At 29.7% G+C, this 17525-nt stretch overlaps 2 protein-coding genes across 2 annotated transcripts; one reads left to right on the top strand and one right to left on the bottom strand.

Moving 5' to 3' along the window:
- Positions 1-993: 993 nt before the first annotated feature.
- LOC101209125 (protein OBERON 3) lies at positions 994-5458 on the top strand. The gene is made up of 2 exons (XM_004142770.3): positions 994-3078; positions 4481-5458. The coding sequence occupies exons 1-2, from the start codon at positions 1299-1301 to the stop codon at positions 5125-5127; spliced, it is 2427 nt and encodes an 808-aa protein (XP_004142818.1). The 5' UTR covers positions 994-1298; the 3' UTR covers positions 5128-5458.
- A 285-nt stretch (positions 5459-5743) lies between these two features.
- On the bottom strand, positions 5744-7382 carry LOC101208884 (probable transmembrane ascorbate ferrireductase 3). The gene is made up of 4 exons (XM_004142769.3): positions 7162-7382; positions 6620-6668; positions 6317-6516; positions 5744-6229 (listed from the first exon to the last, which is right to left on the bottom strand). The coding sequence occupies exons 1-4, from the start codon at positions 7321-7323 to the stop codon at positions 5951-5953; spliced, it is 690 nt and encodes a 229-aa protein (XP_004142817.1). The 5' UTR covers positions 7324-7382; the 3' UTR covers positions 5744-5950.
- Between the last annotated feature and the right edge of the window lie 10143 nt (positions 7383-17525).

Below are 17525 nucleotides of genomic sequence, written 5' to 3'. Positions count from 1 at the left end.
AAACTTAGGTTAACGTGTGTATTTATGAACTTAAGAACGAGAGGTTAAGGACATGAGAATTCAGTTGCAAATTCCCATCCCAATTTGTGTGTATATATATATACATAGGTAAAAGAAGAATGGAAAGCCTTTATTATTTATAGCGAGAGAAATTGGTGGGGGAAAGAGTTTTGTGGTATGAAGAGGAAAGTTGACTTGGCCTCTTTTAGAACCTTCCCTTCTCCTTCCCTCCAACATTATCCTTATTCCTTTCTTTCTTTCTTTTTATGATTTCTCGTCTTTTTCCTAAAAATATATTTCTTTCTAAATTCTTTTTTTTTTACCTATCATAATACAAAACCAACAAATCAGGTATTGTATTTATTTTTTTCTTTTTAAAAAAAGATGGTCATTTAAAGTTGATTAAGGACAGTTTGTATATAAAAAAAAAAAACAAAATTCTCAAATACAATTTTAATAAAATTTTAAATGGAGTGATGACGTGGAATATGTATTAGTAAAAGAAAAAGAATAAGTTGAAATAATTGTTTTAAATTAAATAAAAAGGAAAGTTAGTTAATTATGTTAGATTGAAGGCACCATATTTTACCCCTACACAATCTACCAACTGTAGTTATGCATATTCATCTTTGTTTAGGGACAAATACTAAATCTAGTAGTTGTTTACTTTGTCACAATAATAATATTGAGATACAGTGGAGATCTAATATAAATTAATATGTAGTCAAAAGATTAATGGAAGGTGGAGTACATTTATTAAGTTAACAATCCAATAAGCAAAGAAGTTTTTTTGGTCCAAGACTATCCATAACATACACAAATTGATGAATTGGTGGATGGAAAGAAATAAAAATTTGGTGAAGGCTTAGTTACCATATAGAAACATAGGAGTTAAAAAAGACCAAGATTAGAATTTAATTAGAATACATATGAATGATGGTGAGAGAAGAAAACGTTAGGGTTTAATATTGCATTTGTTTGAAAGAAAATGGGGGCGAAAATGGAAGTGGGAGTGTGGGAGGAGATTGGAGAGTTCATCTTCATCGCCAAAAAGAATGAAATGAGAGAGAAATTTTTGTGTAATTCTGAACAAGTCAAGGGGTATTTCCGTAATCATCAGTTTTCCATTGCATAACCAGTCATCGTCTTCGTATGAAAAGGCTTGACATTTTGGCTCTTGCCCGTTGCACACCACTGTAAATCACTCCACAAAAGGGGAAAAGAAGAGAACAAACATCAAACCCATCTCCCTATTTCCCCCCTTTTCACTACTCCCATCGCCTGATTTTAAGGCAGACATGTTCGAGGCCAAAGATCTCGCCTCCGATGGCGAGAACTCTCGAACCAAGCTTTTGCGCCATGTTTCTGACCGTTTCAGAGACAATTCCGATTCCAAATCTGGGTTTTCCGACAAGGGTGTTCTTGGTTTTCGGGAAGAACAATCGAAATCTGCTCGAATCGGGAACTCGGGTTCTCAAGAACTCACACTTAGCTACCTTTGTGAGAAGGACAAGGGTTTTGCGTCTTCTTCCTTCGATAAAGGTAATTACAAAGGTAAGGAAGTTTTGTTTTCTGATAATACTAACGAAGATGATAAATGGGTTGAGAGGGATTTCCTTAATTTGAACTCGCATAGGGGAAACCAGTCGAAGCGGGAGGTTGAGGATGAAATTGAAAGGGAGAATCGAGGAAAGAAGCCTAAGCTTGAAACTCTTAATCTTTCTTTAGCTTTACCTGAAGTTTCACTTTCTCTTACTGCTTCAAATGCTTTGCAAAATGAAGATCCTCCCCCTGTTCGATCAAAGCCCTGTAGGAGCCACCAATCTTTAGCTCCTTCAATGAACAACACCCAAACTACTTGTTCTAACGATTTCACTGCTGCTTCGCTTTCCTATTCCTATTCCCACCAATTTTCTCACAACCCCAGTTGCTCGTTGACGCGAAATTCGACTGAGAATTACGAGTATTCTGTTGGGAGAGACGACCATATTTGGAACTGTGGAGAGGGAACTAATGGGTCTGTTCATAGCAGGTTCAAACCATTAGGGGATGGGGGGGTTGCCTTGTCAAATCATGGAGGTGGGCTTAATTCTTTGTTGCAGGGGAGTCGCCCTTTGAATAAGGAGATATGTAATAACTCTGATGAGCACTCGTTCTTTCCGTCGGAGCTTCCGGCTAGACCGAGAACAGAGGTGAAGTCAGGGAATTCGATTGGAAGGGGATCAGAAAATTTGAAGGGGGTAGAGGGTATTGGTAGGCCGGAGAGAATTCTTCGTGAAATCGTTTCGGAGTCAATTTCAATCATGTCTCAGATAGTTCAGGAGCTTCCTGAGGAAACACTTTCATCAATCAAAGATTACTTGAAAGATCTGATTGCTATGCCTGAAAAGAGAGACGAATTATCCACTCTACAAAAAAGATTAGAGCGAAGATCTGATCTAACGAAGGAAACTCTTTCAAAGTGTCACAAAGCACAGCTTGAAATTTTAGTATCAGTGAAGATGGGGCTTGCAAGTTTCATCTCAGGAAAAAGCAGATGCCCCATTTCTGAGCTTGTGGACATTTTCTTGTTTCTGAAATGTAGGAACTGCAAGAGTGTTATCCCAGTTGATGATTGTGACTGCAAAATCTGCTCAGCCAACAAGGGGTTTTGCAGTTCATGTATGTGCCCCATCTGTTTGAACTTCGATTGTGCAAACAATACTTGTAGTTGGGTTGGTTGTGATGTTTGCTCCCATTGGTGTCATGCTGCTTGTGGGATTGAGAAGAATCTCATCCGGCCTGGTCCAAGCCTCAAAGGTCCATCGGGGACAACAGAGATGCAGTTTCATTGCATTGCTTGTAATCATGCTTCAGAGATGTTTGGATTTGTGAAGGATGTTTTTGTGTACTGTGCAAAGAACTGGGGTCTTGAAACCTTAATGAAGGAGCTTGAGTGTGTGAAGAGGATCTTTATTGGAAGTGATGACTACAAAGGCAAGGATTTGTATATTAAAGCTGCTCAGATGCTGGCCAAGCTTGAAAGGAAAGCAATTGACCCTTGGGAGGCCTGCAATATCATTCTTAAGTACTTCAATTGTAAGTTCCAAAACTCTTCATCATCCATTTTCTTTCTTAACTTTTGCCTAAATTTGATTGTTTAATGTGTTTGCAAGAAACAATAGATGTTAATCTACTTGGTCCTCCTTAATTTTTATCTTTATAATTTGTTTATTGACTGTTCACGTAAAACTTGAAGTTCTTTTACATTTATGTGAAACTTTTGCTGTATCTGTTTCTTGTTCATTTCTCCTTTGATTCCTGGAATGAAAAACTCTTTTCTTACTCAATTTCTGTGGTCCGTAGTTATCATGTTTTAATGGTACAACCGTATAATGGCATATGACCAAACTCATTAGCATGAACTTATACTATGAAGCTCAAGGTTTGAGGTTCCATCCAAACCTTATCAAAAATGGTTGGCACATGATTAACTTTGCATCCAATTATGAAGGGGAATCATAACATCTCTTTTTTTTTTCATCCCTACTCAAAAGGAAATACAGGATCAAGGATCAGCTAAAATGTAAAAATTAAACTTTATGGTTCCTGATGCCATGGCTTTCTGAGACGTATCTAAAATTGTTGAGTGAGCTAATTAATTTAACAGTAGTAGGAAGGAGTCCACCATTTCAAATAACAAATATTCAGAATAGTTCATTCTTATTCATTTGCAGAATAGCTGAGGTTTTTAGCTCTTTTTACTATATTTTTCATTGTCTCTCTCTTCCTAGTTGAAGGACTGCTGCTTCCTGTCATTCCTAATCGATAAGAACAACTCTCATTTAAAGAGGACCTCCTTTCATGGTCATTTTTTGTGATTCTTTGTAGTTTGATAATACATTGTAGTTCTTCTATCTTACAAATTACAATCTGGTCTAATATTAGTTCAGTACTTTTGTGTTTATGCTTCATATTTTTGACACGCAACACCTTTATTCTTTTAGCTCAAACATGGAATTAAAATGCTACTATGTCAGGTTACTGGATCGTATTCCATCTGGCATCTTCAAATTGAAATCGTTAACCCATTTATATCGTTAAGTCTGGAAATGAAGAAAAAATACTGTAGGAAATAAAGTGCCTTGTATCCTTTCTTTTTTTTTTAAAAAATAATTTTACAATCTTTTTGTAACAGGTGAAACTAAATAAAACCATAAAATGTTTTGGAGACAAAACTAGACTGTTCTGAATCTTCTGTTTTTGTTTTTGTTTCTTTTTTTTTTTTTGGCTTGTCGTTTTGGGTGTGTTGAATGCTGTTGTTTGCCCTGTTGATCAAAGCATTTCAATCTTGTTTCATTTTCATTTGGAAGATCAGCACGGAATTATTTCATGCCTATGCTTTTTTCTATTTGTAAGAGCTTTTTTCCATCTTTTTTTGGTGTTGTGCATTTTAGTGTTATTGTATGTTTTGACTGACGTAATTATTGGACTTGGTTAGATGGTACATCAGAGATTTCAACTTCTGAGGTATTCTCGGAGAAGTTAGGAAGAACCGATATGACCAGCCTGGAGATTTCTACTTCTGAGGTATTCTCAGAGAAGTTAGGAACAACCGATATGGCCAGCCTGTCAAAAGATGGGATGTCTCTTCCTCAAACGGCTTCCCTACCTTCAACATACGTCATGCAGAAAAACACCCCATCTAGGCCACATCGCGACTTGATCTCTGGCGATCTTCGAAGGAGCGCTCTCAAAGTCTCCATCGCCAGTAACTTGAATGTAGACGACGAGTTCCAATTGGGGGCTTTGACAAAAAAAGAAGGCCTTGAAAGCTTAGAAAGCATTGTAAGAATCAAGAAAGCAGAGGCAGGAATGTTTCAGAACAAGGCAGATGAGGCACGGAGAGAGGCCGAACGACTGAGACAAATAATCATTGCAAAGACAGAGAAACTCGATGAAGACTATGCCGAAAAGATCGGGAAATTGTGCTTGAAAGAGGCGGAAGATAGGCGGAGGAAGAAGTTGGAGGAGCTGAAAGTATTGGAGAACTCGCAAATAGATTATTACAACATGAAGAAGAGAATGCAGAAGGAGATATCTGGGTTGTTGGAAAGAATGGAAGTAACAAAGAAGCAAATAGTGTGAAGGGGTGATGTGCTATTTCTAACTTGATTTTTGTGGAGGTTTAGCAATAATATTGACTGTTTTAATGATTATATTACAATGGAGTTGTGTTTGTTTATTATTTAAGATCAAAAGAGGCAGTGATTGGGAAGCTCAATCCTGATTGTGAAACCATTATCTCTCTTGTCTAAGTTACCAGATTTTTCACATTCTTTTTAATCCTTTTTCTTTTCTGTATCTGCTTTAGTATAAATGTAAAGTCTTACAAACCCTCCCCTCCTCTCCTCTTGATTCTGAACTCTGTTTCTCTCTCTAGATTCTGAACTTGGGCTTTCAAGTGGTCCATTTTTCTCTCTTCGGATTTTGAACCCTTTCTCTCTCTCCTTATGATTCAAAGATGCGATAACCTCACCTTTAGGACAAATGTACAGTATCTTATTCAATTGAATTATGTTCATATTTGTTGCGAGACATTTGACTGATAAGAAATTATAGGATTTTCAATTAAGTCTCTCTTTGGTGGTGATTTAAGAGGGTCTATCATCTTGTTTGTACTGTTAAATGTTTTTAGACTTTAAATTTTGGATTTACCGATAGATTTAAGATGTGTTAACTCTACTACATTGAATCATCTTTATACCGTTTCAAACCTAACAAATTTTGTCTTCATTCAAAATAAGAGGACAAGAGGTCCATTGAGTTGGAATAAACATAATCTTAACAGTCAACACACATCTCAACAATGAGACTTAAAAACAACTTGTAAACAAGGTCACACTCGTAAAAACAAGAAATCAGAAAAGATTAGGTCATGAATATTAGGAAAAGAGAGGGAAAAGAAGAACTAAATGGTGTGATCAACGTGCATAAATCGAGCAAAACCGATGGAGATATCGATGGAAATGCCAAAGAGGAGGACGAAGAAAGCAGTGAAGTTAAGCAAACGGGACTCGTGGCTGCTAGTCAGTCTCAAAGAAGTAGCCTTCTCAGACAAGCCAGTCAACGCAGTGCATATTATCATCAATAGTAGAGCTCTTCCCCCAGTTATATGCCATGGTAGCAACCTAGTTTTAGTCTCTCGATCTGCTCCTGGAAACAAGAATGTAAATAGTCCCACCACCCACTGTCCAAACCAATGTAAGTTAGTCTACTTACTTAAAAGATGATGGAAGTTTTGAAAGTTTAAGGGTCTAATTAAAACTTAATATACCTGTAAACCGTAAAGGCAAAAAGTGACTATACCAATCCATGAATGTAAACTATACATATCCTCCAAGTTCACTTGATCATGAAATTTGAAAGCAGCATTTATCCCTATAATTCCCATGCAAATAGCTACCAAATGAAGAGCCATGTGAACTATCTTCTTTGTTCTCTTTTCTGCCCTCACTGTCCTGTAGGCCATCATTGCTGCTCAAACCCAATTCAATCATGGTTATTTTTGGTTATTATATATATATATATATTGTATCTTCAAAATATTGGTTAAATAAACCCGAGCTAGTTGTGGTACCTTCCCCCGACATGAACACGAAACCGAGGAGCATGAAGAATGGGTGACACTGTCAAAAAAAAAAAAAAAATCTGTGATGTTAGTTTCTCTTCTGTTCATGGTAACACTTCTATGTTTTGGTCATATTAGCCAAATTGACCCTTAGTGATAACAATCTAATTGAACTATGAAATTCATTAGGAGGAATTAGTAACTCAATATCATTTTTTTTCTCTTCTATTGAACATTATTTCAAAAACTTGATAATATATGGAAGTTGGTAGAAGATAAAACTAAGAAATTATTGAAACAAGATAGAGTTAAGAGAAATATAAGTATAATATAAGTGTAAATACCTTGCATTTTTTAATTTAGTTCATTTATAAGAATCATTTTGGTCCCTTTATTTTTATTTCGAATGGATAGAGGCCAAAGTGGTATTAAAACCTAATTTTAGTTCTTTCCGTCGAAAATAAATTCAAGTTGATATTCCTAGATCAAACACCAATAACATCAAAGCCACAAGTAAAGTGAAATGACGAAAGAAACGAGTGAATCCTTACATTGAAAACAAGGTTGGAATTGGGAGAATCGTAGGCAAGGCCGCCACGATAATGCAGCAACCAAACAAGGGTAAGAATGCAGGCAGTGAGACCAAAAATATGAGCAAAGACAGTAATTGTAGAAGCAGTGTGCCTAAAATTTGCCCTCTCCATAGGGTCCATATTCAATGGGGACTACCTAATAATGTATATTTTTTGTTCTCAAAGACTTTGAGTTTCATGTTGGTTCCTATATATAGTATTTGTATTTGGAGAGAGGGATATAAAATGTTGCTTGAAGAGCTGGGTTTGGAATTGGTAGTAATGGGAAAACTTGGATCTTTGGCAAAGCATATAAAAATTAAAACATTAGTGAAGCTAATTATTGGCAGCTTCTTGGAACAGAAGAAGATATGAGAATGTATAAAGTTTGAGGCTTTTATATTTATACATTTATAAAAGGACAATTCAGTGGGGTGGACATGACAGGTGCTTTAACTGATTGAATGAACAGAAGGAATCATAGAGAGAAAAAAAGGGGAAAAGATTATGAGAAGATAAAGGTAAAGTGGATGTGTTACTAAGAATAAGGTTTGAGTATATGTGGGGAGTGGATTACTCTCTCTTCAAGTTTGAGTTTGGATTTTACCTTTTTCATATCTTTTTTTTTAATTTGTATAATATTGCAACGTTTAAATTCAATTTTGGTGGTCTATTCACGATTGATTGTATTATTGAAGGAGTCTACTTTAAATCAAGAAAAATGGTACGGAAGGGGTAAAATGTGTCGTTAAAAATAAATAAAAAAAAAAAGCAGAAATTTGGTGGAAAAAAACACTATTTTGAAATTTTTTGGATCTACTGACGCATCTTTACATCGTCGCGAGAAAATGTGATGCATCTTTACACAATGTAATTTCAATTTTTTTACTATCAATATAGAGATCTTTCTAAACATACATGGGCAATATTGAATTATGAATTTTATGTTTTTTGACAAAAGAAAAATGTTGAAATAAGTAAATATATGATAGAAAAATATGTGTTGTGAACTAAAAATTAATTACGCTAAAAAAGTATTGACTTATAAGCATTTATTACACAAGAAGAGTGTTGTGAGAGCACCTTTCTTGATAATAATAATGTGTAACGAAATGTTAAAATATGACACGAAATAAGTGTCGTCGAGAAAAAAGACATAAATAGACAAATTATCACATGAACAACATTTTTTATGTTGAGTTATAGATAACGAAATGCATTTAAAGCTCAATATAAGAGTATTAATGACAATATATTAGGACCATCTGTGCATATTTAACGACACATGAAGTGTTATTAAATAGCCTATCTTAAAACTCATTATGATGCAAATTATAGGTTGCTAAAACTCATTTTTGTAGTAGCGCATTCACTAAAATAAGTTTAGCAAGGATGATTCTCATATTTTTAGTTCTTTAAAAAGATTGCTAAATAATCAATTATTAGTCTTAAAACTACTATTTATTGGTCAATGTAAGTTTAGCTCAATAAAAATTAACATGATTTTTTATGAGAGATTTGATCTCTCGTTCTCATCGTTGTTGTATTAAAAAAAGGTAACTACTTATTACAATTACCCCCATATCTCTGTATAACTCATACATGACTCTTTATAGCGTTTAGGTTTGTTTCATTGTCATATTCTCTTCTACCGTTTATTTCACCAATTGAGTGTTGTTGTCACATATCCATCACTTATATAAATACATAATACTTTTTATTGGAAGTAATATTTAATATAGAGACAGAAGCGGAAAGAGTGTTGAAGAAATACCTTGTAAGCATGAGGAACAATTGAGAATCCTTGATATATAGAAGTATCCACAAATTGTTTGTACATTTCTATATAGAAACATTCAATAGTTGTAAGAACGATAAACAATAGGAAGTATATACAATGAAAACTGAGTGCAGTGGAGTTACGTATCAATCTTTTAAAAAAGTATCAAACAATATTGTGTCAAGGAAAATAAAGAGAAAATAGTGGAGTTTGAGGAGTCTTTACTACCCTATTTCTTTTGTAAATACTTTTCATTCCATCCCGATTTTGGACCATATTTTTTAAAATAACATTATTAAAAAAAGTTTCAATTTTCATATAAAAGCATCCCTTATTTTAGGGTTCTATGTGAAAGTATAAATTAAAACATGGGCTAACAAACGTGAGGGCCCAATATGTTATTTCTATTTGCTCATTTGGGCGAAGTATTTTCAGCCCATATCACATTGGCCCAAAAAACAAACAAGATTAGTCCTAATTGTGTTTGTAGGAGTAAAAAGTAATTAGGGAAGTATCTTCATAAACTATTCGATAAAAAGAGAATACTTATTAATTTAACTGGAATCAATTTTAATTCTTTCTAACATAAAAAACTAGATAAATACCAAAAAAAAAAAAAATTGGTACAAATATAACGACTACACTTCGAAGTATTTATAGATATACTTCGAAATATTAGAGATAGTCCACATCACTAGTAGGATTCTATCACATATAGATTTTACTATATTTATAGTTTTTTAAAATTTTTACTACACTTAATTAAGTATACTAAAACCTTGAACCAAAACAATTATCCTCTTCTTATTTAGCTTTCTAAAAAAATGTGTCAATAAATACGTCAATCTAGCAATTTACAAATTTCAAATTTATTAATCTATATTAATATTTTTCTTTCTAAAGTTTTGAATCGTTAATGAGAATGGTTATTTTAAACTTGCGTAAAATACACAATTAAACAAAATTAGTTGTAATTTAAATCATAAAAATAGTTGAAGTGACATTTTTGGTCACATGACATAGATAATGTTTGTTCATATAAAATTAGATATGTGATAAAACGTTATTTCAGTTATTGTAGATAAAATATGATAATAAGAATGGTAGGGTTGAATAATACTAAGAAAAAAAAAAAAAAAGAGAAATTAAAGGTATTCCCTGGGCCTAAAGAACAAGTGGTAGTATATTGTATATATTGAATAGGCTTTTTCCATACAATTGAATATTTGCTCATTTTGACCAATACACGAAGGTTACTACTTTTCACTTTGCCAACCTATTTATAATCTTTCTCTTTAGCAATACATGACTAAAGTTCCTTCAACCTATTTACATTTTTATCTTACTTCAAATGAATATGCTCAATCATTCACTCTTTTGTTCTTTTCAATTTTTTAGTTGTTATTTAGTTTTATATTCTTGGTTTTTATAAATATTTTTTATCCATTTTTATTGAATTCTTACTCAAATTCTAAAAACATTTTTTTTATTTTAAACATTATTTTGGTATTTGAATACATTAATAAGAAAAGCAATTTTCAAAATCTAAAAATGAATTGAAAACTAATAATTTAGTTTTAAATTCTAACTTTCATTACAAGAACAACTAAACATATAATCATAATCATCTCAGATAAAAGTTGTGTTTATAAATTTAATTAATAGACATTTTAGCATAATCAACTAAAATATCTATAAAATATAATAATATGAAATTTTATTATATTTTACAATTATTTTTAGCACTTTTATAATAATTATTCTTCAATTAAAAAAAAAACAAATGGTTATTACTTTTGAGTGATTTAACAGCTTTGAACGAGTAAATAAATAAATAAGTAAATAAATGTTTGTATACATGGAAAATAATGAAATGTAAAGTAAAATATGTTTAAAAATTGATAATGTACATGAAGCAAAAGTAAAGGGTATTTATTGGCTATGATTGGTTCAACCATTGAGCATTTTCTTTTCATCTCCTTCTTTCACTAAAAGAAAATGGTACTTTATGTATAATATTTGTAATGTAATTATTACAATTTTGGGATTTCAAATAGTTTTTGGGATTAAAAAAATTATGAAATCATCACTTCTTCTTCTTCTTTTAATTCTTTTTTCCACACACTATTGACTTATGACTTTAGTGGCTCTCCCATTAGGTTTTCTATGATTCATCTTTTTTGGACTCCTCTTTCTCTCACTATTCTAATAATCCTAATTATTTTGTTACATTATTGTAATTTGTATATTCAAATTAGTTTATTAGCTCTATATTCTCATTTCTATTTAGATTTCAGACATTGCAACAAGGACACTATTGTAATTGTATTGTATAAAACTCTTGTATTTTGTTGCTTCTTTTTAAATAAATTATTTAACATAAACTTTATTATGTGATTAATGTGTTGATTTTTTTCACAAAATGATTTGGAAAATACTCTTTGATTCAAAAGTTATTGAAGCATACTGTTAAAAATAGGTACTAATTTTGCTTCATTGAATGCATGGGAGGAAAATGAAAAGAAAAAAGAAAAAAATCTGGAATTGATATCAAGTAGTTATATATAGAAAATATACAGATTTTTGTGCTAACATGTAAGGATTAGATGTGTGGCTGTGATGTTAAACATTTTTTTCAATGGATGGTTTCAACATCTTAATCCAACTAGTTATGTTTCTTATTCATTTAATAGAAAATAAAAACCCATATCTTTAAGAAAGACAAAAGAAATAGATTGGGAAGATAAAGACAAAAGCAAAACAAAACAACAAAAAGATTAGATATAATATCATAAACAACCGAAATTAAAGGTGACATGTTATTAACAAAATATTCTAGATAAGGAGCATAATTCTAATTATAATACGTGGTTTACAAAATTCTAGAACCACACTTAAATAGATTATATTGATTGTATTGTGAAATAAAATTCAAAGATCACATTCATCAATTAATTAAGGTTGTTAGGTTTAAATAGAATGATGTGAACCATTTCGCCAAACCATTTGGCTTTTCTATTTTTTTTCTCTCTTTTTTTAAGAAAAATTAAATTAAAGTTTACAGAAAGAAAAAAATTAATACAATGAAAATAGATTCTAGTAGAAAAATAATAGAAAGTTTAGTTGGGGTATAGGGCACTAGGGGAAGCTTAGATTGCAAGCAAAAAAGAAAAAGAAACAATAATATAAAAAGAATATATAAATCAAAGTTTTTTTTTTTTTCATCTTTTTTGGGTATAATTATTATCTAATTTTGGGTGCTAATTAAAGAACACAAAAGTGAAGAACAGCTGTTTTTTCCCAACTTTTTCAAGTTGACATGAAGATGTTAGGCATAATTATCAACAACACAACAGCTAATGAAATGAATGAAATATTTAAAAGAAGCAAAAAAGAATAAATAATAAATAAAGAGAAAATAAAGAACTTGTGGGTTTTGGATCCTCTTTTAACCCTATCATTCTCATTCACTTCCACTTCTTTAAAGGAAAATAATAATAATAATAATAAATAAATTATTTCCCATTCTCTAATTATTGCTTTCAATTTATTTCTTTTCCACTATAATAATTGTTAAGTCATGAATTTAATGATACAAATTTTGAATAAAGAACTATACAAGAAAATAAAATAAAATATGAAATCTTTACTTTGAATGTTGAAACTTGCCTTGATTTGATAAAGTAAAAATTGAAGATAAAATTATGCAACATATATATAAAATAAAAGTAAGATTAAAAAACTTGATTTATTTGTCCCTTATCTTTATTTTAAATTTTGATTTTAGTAGTAGTAAGGGTGAAAATCCATACCCTAATTAATAGAACTTTTGTTATCAAAACTTAAAGTTAGGCTTTAAATTTAACAAATTTGAGAATTAAATTATAGAGATAAAAGAAGAAGATTTTCATAAAAATTTAAACAAACTTAAAAAAAAAAACATGTATATTAATTAGTTAATAATTATTGTTGGATTAAGCTATTTGTATGGTTTGAAAATGATAATGGATGCTTATATTTTCCACAAATCCTCATGGGAAATGGGAACCGTTTTTTCTCCATCTTCATTCTGATCTTTTTCCTTTTCTTTTCTTTTAACTTATTAATTTCTTTTTCACCTAATAAATGTCCAAATTTAATATATTTTGCTTCCTTATTAATAAATAGTTGCATGCTTCTATTTAACTTCAATTTTAATTGACAAATAGGTGAATCTTCTAAATATTTTTTGTTGAAGTAAAAACGTACTGCATCATAAAGTCAATAGAAGATGTTATGTATGAACTTTTGTGTGAAACTTTTAGAAAAAATTGCTTTAAACACTGATTTTGTGTTTGAAATTTGGTTAATAATTCATGTACATAATAAAAAATAAAATGGTTATTAAATTATGAGGTTGATCCATCCTCTTATCTATAAAATAGTAAGTTAAATATTTTTGAAAAATTGTCTTTATTATTATTCTTTTTCTAGATATCAAGTTACAAACCCTACACTTTAGATGTTATGTCGATCAAAACTCTTTAAGAGTATTAATTTAGACCGAACTTTAATTTTGTGTATAATCTGCTCAATCAATATCATAAAACGTACAATTTAATTCATTTAAACTTCTAAATTTACATAATTCAATTATCAACTTAAAACTTTCATTTCGAGTTTCTAAAAAATAATGCATCATGAATATATGTAAGATTTCTTCAAATGTATCAATATGACAATATCAACAATAAAAGGAAATGCAGGGACAAAAGATTTCTTCAATTGATTTATTTATGAAAGTCTAACCATTTAATTTGGTACAATTATAAATTTCAAACAAAATTCTTTAAAAAAAAAGACCATAGATTGTGTAACTTGTTGATATATATATATATATATATATATATATATATATATATATATATATATTTTACAAAAGTCGACATAAATAATTGATACAAAAGGGTATAAATGAGTATTTGTTTTTCCATATTATTATTATTTTGTTTGCAAGTTGTTTGAATATTCCTTTGTAATTATATGATTATTTGGCCCACCAAGTTTTGTGCTCTAAGCTATGATTTAAAAAATCCATGCCAAAAAGAAGGATGGGAGAGGGAGAGAGAGATCGATGCAATATTATGATCCTATTAGTCATTGGAAATCATTTTCTTACAGTTGTTCTTGAGGTAGACTCTTTATAAATATCTCTCTTATATATAATAACATACTATATTTAAATAGTTAATTAAAGGTTAATAACTCAAATTATTATTATTGATTCATAGAGTCAACATCTCATTTGGCATATTGTGAAAAACCCACAAATTATTAGGTCCTTGAATAATATTTTCTTTTCTTGGAAACTCATCATAAAAGATTTAACAAAATACCAACAAAATATAATAAGAACACACTAGATTATTCATTTGTCTCCCAAAAAAAAATATTATTACTCATTATCATGCTCATATGACAATAGATCCTTATCATAATTAATATGCATACCCCTTTTAATATATATCTTCTAAATGAAACAAATGATATTTTTTAAAAGAAAGCTATTGATGATATATGTTGTGTATGTACATGTATATGTATATATATTGCTTAATGATGAGATATGATTAGATGTGGATTATACCTATTATTTCAGCCAAAATGATTAATGAATAAAATTTTATTTTAATTTTTAGATGAAAAATATGAAATATAATTTACAGACTAACATAATTCAATTGATTAAGATATATATAATTTTTTTTTTTAATTTTACATGATGTTTGAACTAAAATAATGAGGAAGGCCATGCATGTAAACATTAAAATGTTGATCTATTATATTAGATTAGATTAGAGATAACAAATTTGGAGGCCTTTAATTAGCTAATTAAGGATATTTTGAGTGAAGAGAATGAAGGCCTTTATAAACGAATCAAAGAATTGAAGGTTTCACTCATAATTTCTTTTACTATCCTCTACACAAATGTCTATTTATTCCCTTAGTTTAAAATGTGTTTTAATTTTGATTATTCCATAAATCATTCTTAAGAATTAGAAAAATCCTTTTTCACAAGTCTCCATCAAACCCCCACTAACAATAATTAAGGAAGTTATATCGTTCTCCTAAATTAAATTTAGCCAAATAATTTACTCTGTCTTAACTTTAGGTGAAAAATATTAAGAATTTAGAAAAATAAGATACGTTTTTTCCCTTTTTCTAGCCAAAATGTTATAGTTTTACATTTTCAAAATTTAATCTTTTGATTTCAAATTTTCATTAAACATCATTCTGAGTGAATTGAGTTAATATTCATTAACTAATTAGAAATAAAAAGTTACTAAACTAATTTTAGAGTAATATTAACATAATTACCAAAAATATTAAAAGTAGAATATTTGAATTGAAAATATTAAACTGAAAATGAAAAGAAATAGAATATAGTTGAAGCTAACAATAATGTGTAACGCAAGAAAAGGTATCTATGAGAGGTTGATATGAATTGCATGAATATGAAGATGAATGAAGGCCAAGTATTGGAATTATGGTTAAAGTAAAGGGACAAAAGAACCCTACAAAACTATAATATATAGATATATATATTAAAGTGAGAGATAATTAATTATGTAATGAAAACATTATTGAATTTGGTTTGAGATGTGAGAGAGTACATACCCTTTTTGTTGGGGGGTGGGGATCCCACCTTTGGATTAAGACATGTTTTTAGATAGACACAATCTCCCTTTGCTGAATCAGCACTTTATTTATTTATATTCATTATTCATTATTCATTATTTATATCCATTATTTCTCTCTATATCAAACCAATAATCCCCAGAACACAACACAACCTAACACAAGAACCTTCCTTGTTCCATAACATAACTCATTATTATTCCCCTCTAATTAGTCAGTTTGGATTCAAAGGTGTTCAAGAATAAATGAGACTAAGAGGGTCACTCTCTTTAATTTTAACCATTTAATATAAGAAAGTATATTTTAATAACAATATATTATATTAAGAAGTGAAACAACAAAACAAAAAATATATATATGATATATTAATAAGCAACACTTAAAGAAAAGGTTTAATGGCTTCTTCTTTAACTTTCATCAATGTTTATTTGATTTTAAGCTTTTGAAAAAGTTTAACCAGTCCTTCTATTTTAACAGTAGTTTAATAGATTATAAACATTTTATTTTATGTTATTTTAAATTTTAATATATACAAGACGTGAGGATCATTCATTTATGCTTTTATTTCTAATAAATTCATCCATTACTAACTTAATAAAATTTAAGTAATCATATTGTATATAAGTTTTGAAATCTCAAATAATAACTAAACTTACAAATTAACTTTCATATCTACATTTTAAACTAACATATTAAGGGTAGTTTAAAATTTTGACAAGAACCAATTGATATGATTTCAATCTCACCCAACATATACTATTTTAGTCAATATCAACCTATCTTCCTAGCTAACACATATATTATTTAGTGTGTGATGGTTGAAGTTTGACAAGACCCAATAATTGATTTTGATGTTTTATCTATGTATGTGTGTGTATATATCTATCCCTAAGCTCCAAAGTCCAATTGGACGAAAGAGTCAAATTTAGTTGCATTGATGGGTAGTTAGGACCTTCAATTTAATACTCCTTTTTGCAATGTTAGGAATTCTAGGCATTAAGTAGAACATGGCTTCATTCCCTTTGATAATTATTTACCTTTTAGTTATTTATTTATTTATATTTTCTAAAACTAAGTTTATCTTTGTTTTGTTACTTAACTTTCTATAAAGTTACTTTTAAAATTCAAGTGAATAATTTAAAAAGATTATACAAATATTTTGTTAAATTAATTAAGGAGTGTGTGTTATAATTATGACTTGCAATTCTATATCACACCCATTTTTTAAATAAAAAAGATTTGTAAGTACTATCGTTGAAATATGATAGAATAGTTGTAGCTATATCCTTAAACTTTCAAAATTAAAAATAAGCTAGTCCCTCGAACTTATCCCGTATTTAAAATTGGATCATCAAACTTAGTTCCCGTATTTAAAATTGGATCATCAAAATTACATAATTGTATAAAATTATATTGACTATAGAATATAATTTTCATCCTTTGTAAGTTTAGTTTTTTCAATTATTGTATATTTGAAGGATTTATTTTCATGTGGGTTGTTAGCTGTATATGATGCTTAACAAATGAAAGATAAGGATTTAAAATGAAATTAATAGAAATGTATGAGAATACTATAAAAAAAAAAAGAAGGTAAAAGCTTTAAAAATATTAGAAAGAATAGGAAAAGGGTAAAATTTTAGGTGAGATTTCATGTCAATCATATACATTATTTGAAATGCATGTTTGCCTTTTTCTCTAAAATACTACTTTTAGAAAATGAATGTTTGGTATAATATATATATATTATATCCATTACCCTACTATATATTTTCATTCTTGGCTCTCTGTTTTTTTGTGTCGGAAATGAATTATGGATAAAGTGGACCTTTTCTAAAGTATTTTTGTTCAAAATCAAACAACAAATTTGGAAATTAAATTTTATAAT

Source organism: Cucumis sativus, chromosome 5, assembly GCF_000004075.3.
Source record: "Cucumis sativus cultivar 9930 chromosome 5, Cucumber_9930_V3, whole genome shotgun sequence".
In the NCBI taxonomy this organism is placed as follows: domain Eukaryota; kingdom Viridiplantae; phylum Streptophyta; class Magnoliopsida; order Cucurbitales; family Cucurbitaceae; genus Cucumis; species Cucumis sativus.
The sequence above is the reverse complement of the archived record's forward strand: the minus strand, read 5'-3'. Positions and strand labels throughout refer to the sequence as shown.

Excerpts from the sequence above, each read along its gene's own strand:
- LOC101208884 (XM_004142769.3), bottom strand. The coding sequence starts at position 7,323 with ATGGACCCTATGGAGAGGGCAAATTTTAGGCACACTGCTTCTACAATT. Across the intron at positions 6,669-7,161 it reads ATTCCAACCTTGTTTTCAAT|TGTCACCCATTCTTCATGCT; the intron begins GTAAGGATTCAC and ends TTTTTTTGACAG. Across the intron at positions 6,230-6,316 it reads TTTGCCTTTACGGTTTACAG|TGGGTGGTGGGACTATTTAC; the intron begins GTATATTAAGTT and ends TGGTTTGGACAG.
- LOC101209125 (XM_004142770.3), top strand. The coding sequence starts at position 1,299 with ATGTTCGAGGCCAAAGATCTCGCCTCCGATGGCGAGAACTCTCGAACC. Across the intron at positions 3,079-4,480 it reads CATTCTTAAGTACTTCAATT|ATGGTACATCAGAGATTTCA; the intron begins GTAAGTTCCAAA and ends GGACTTGGTTAG.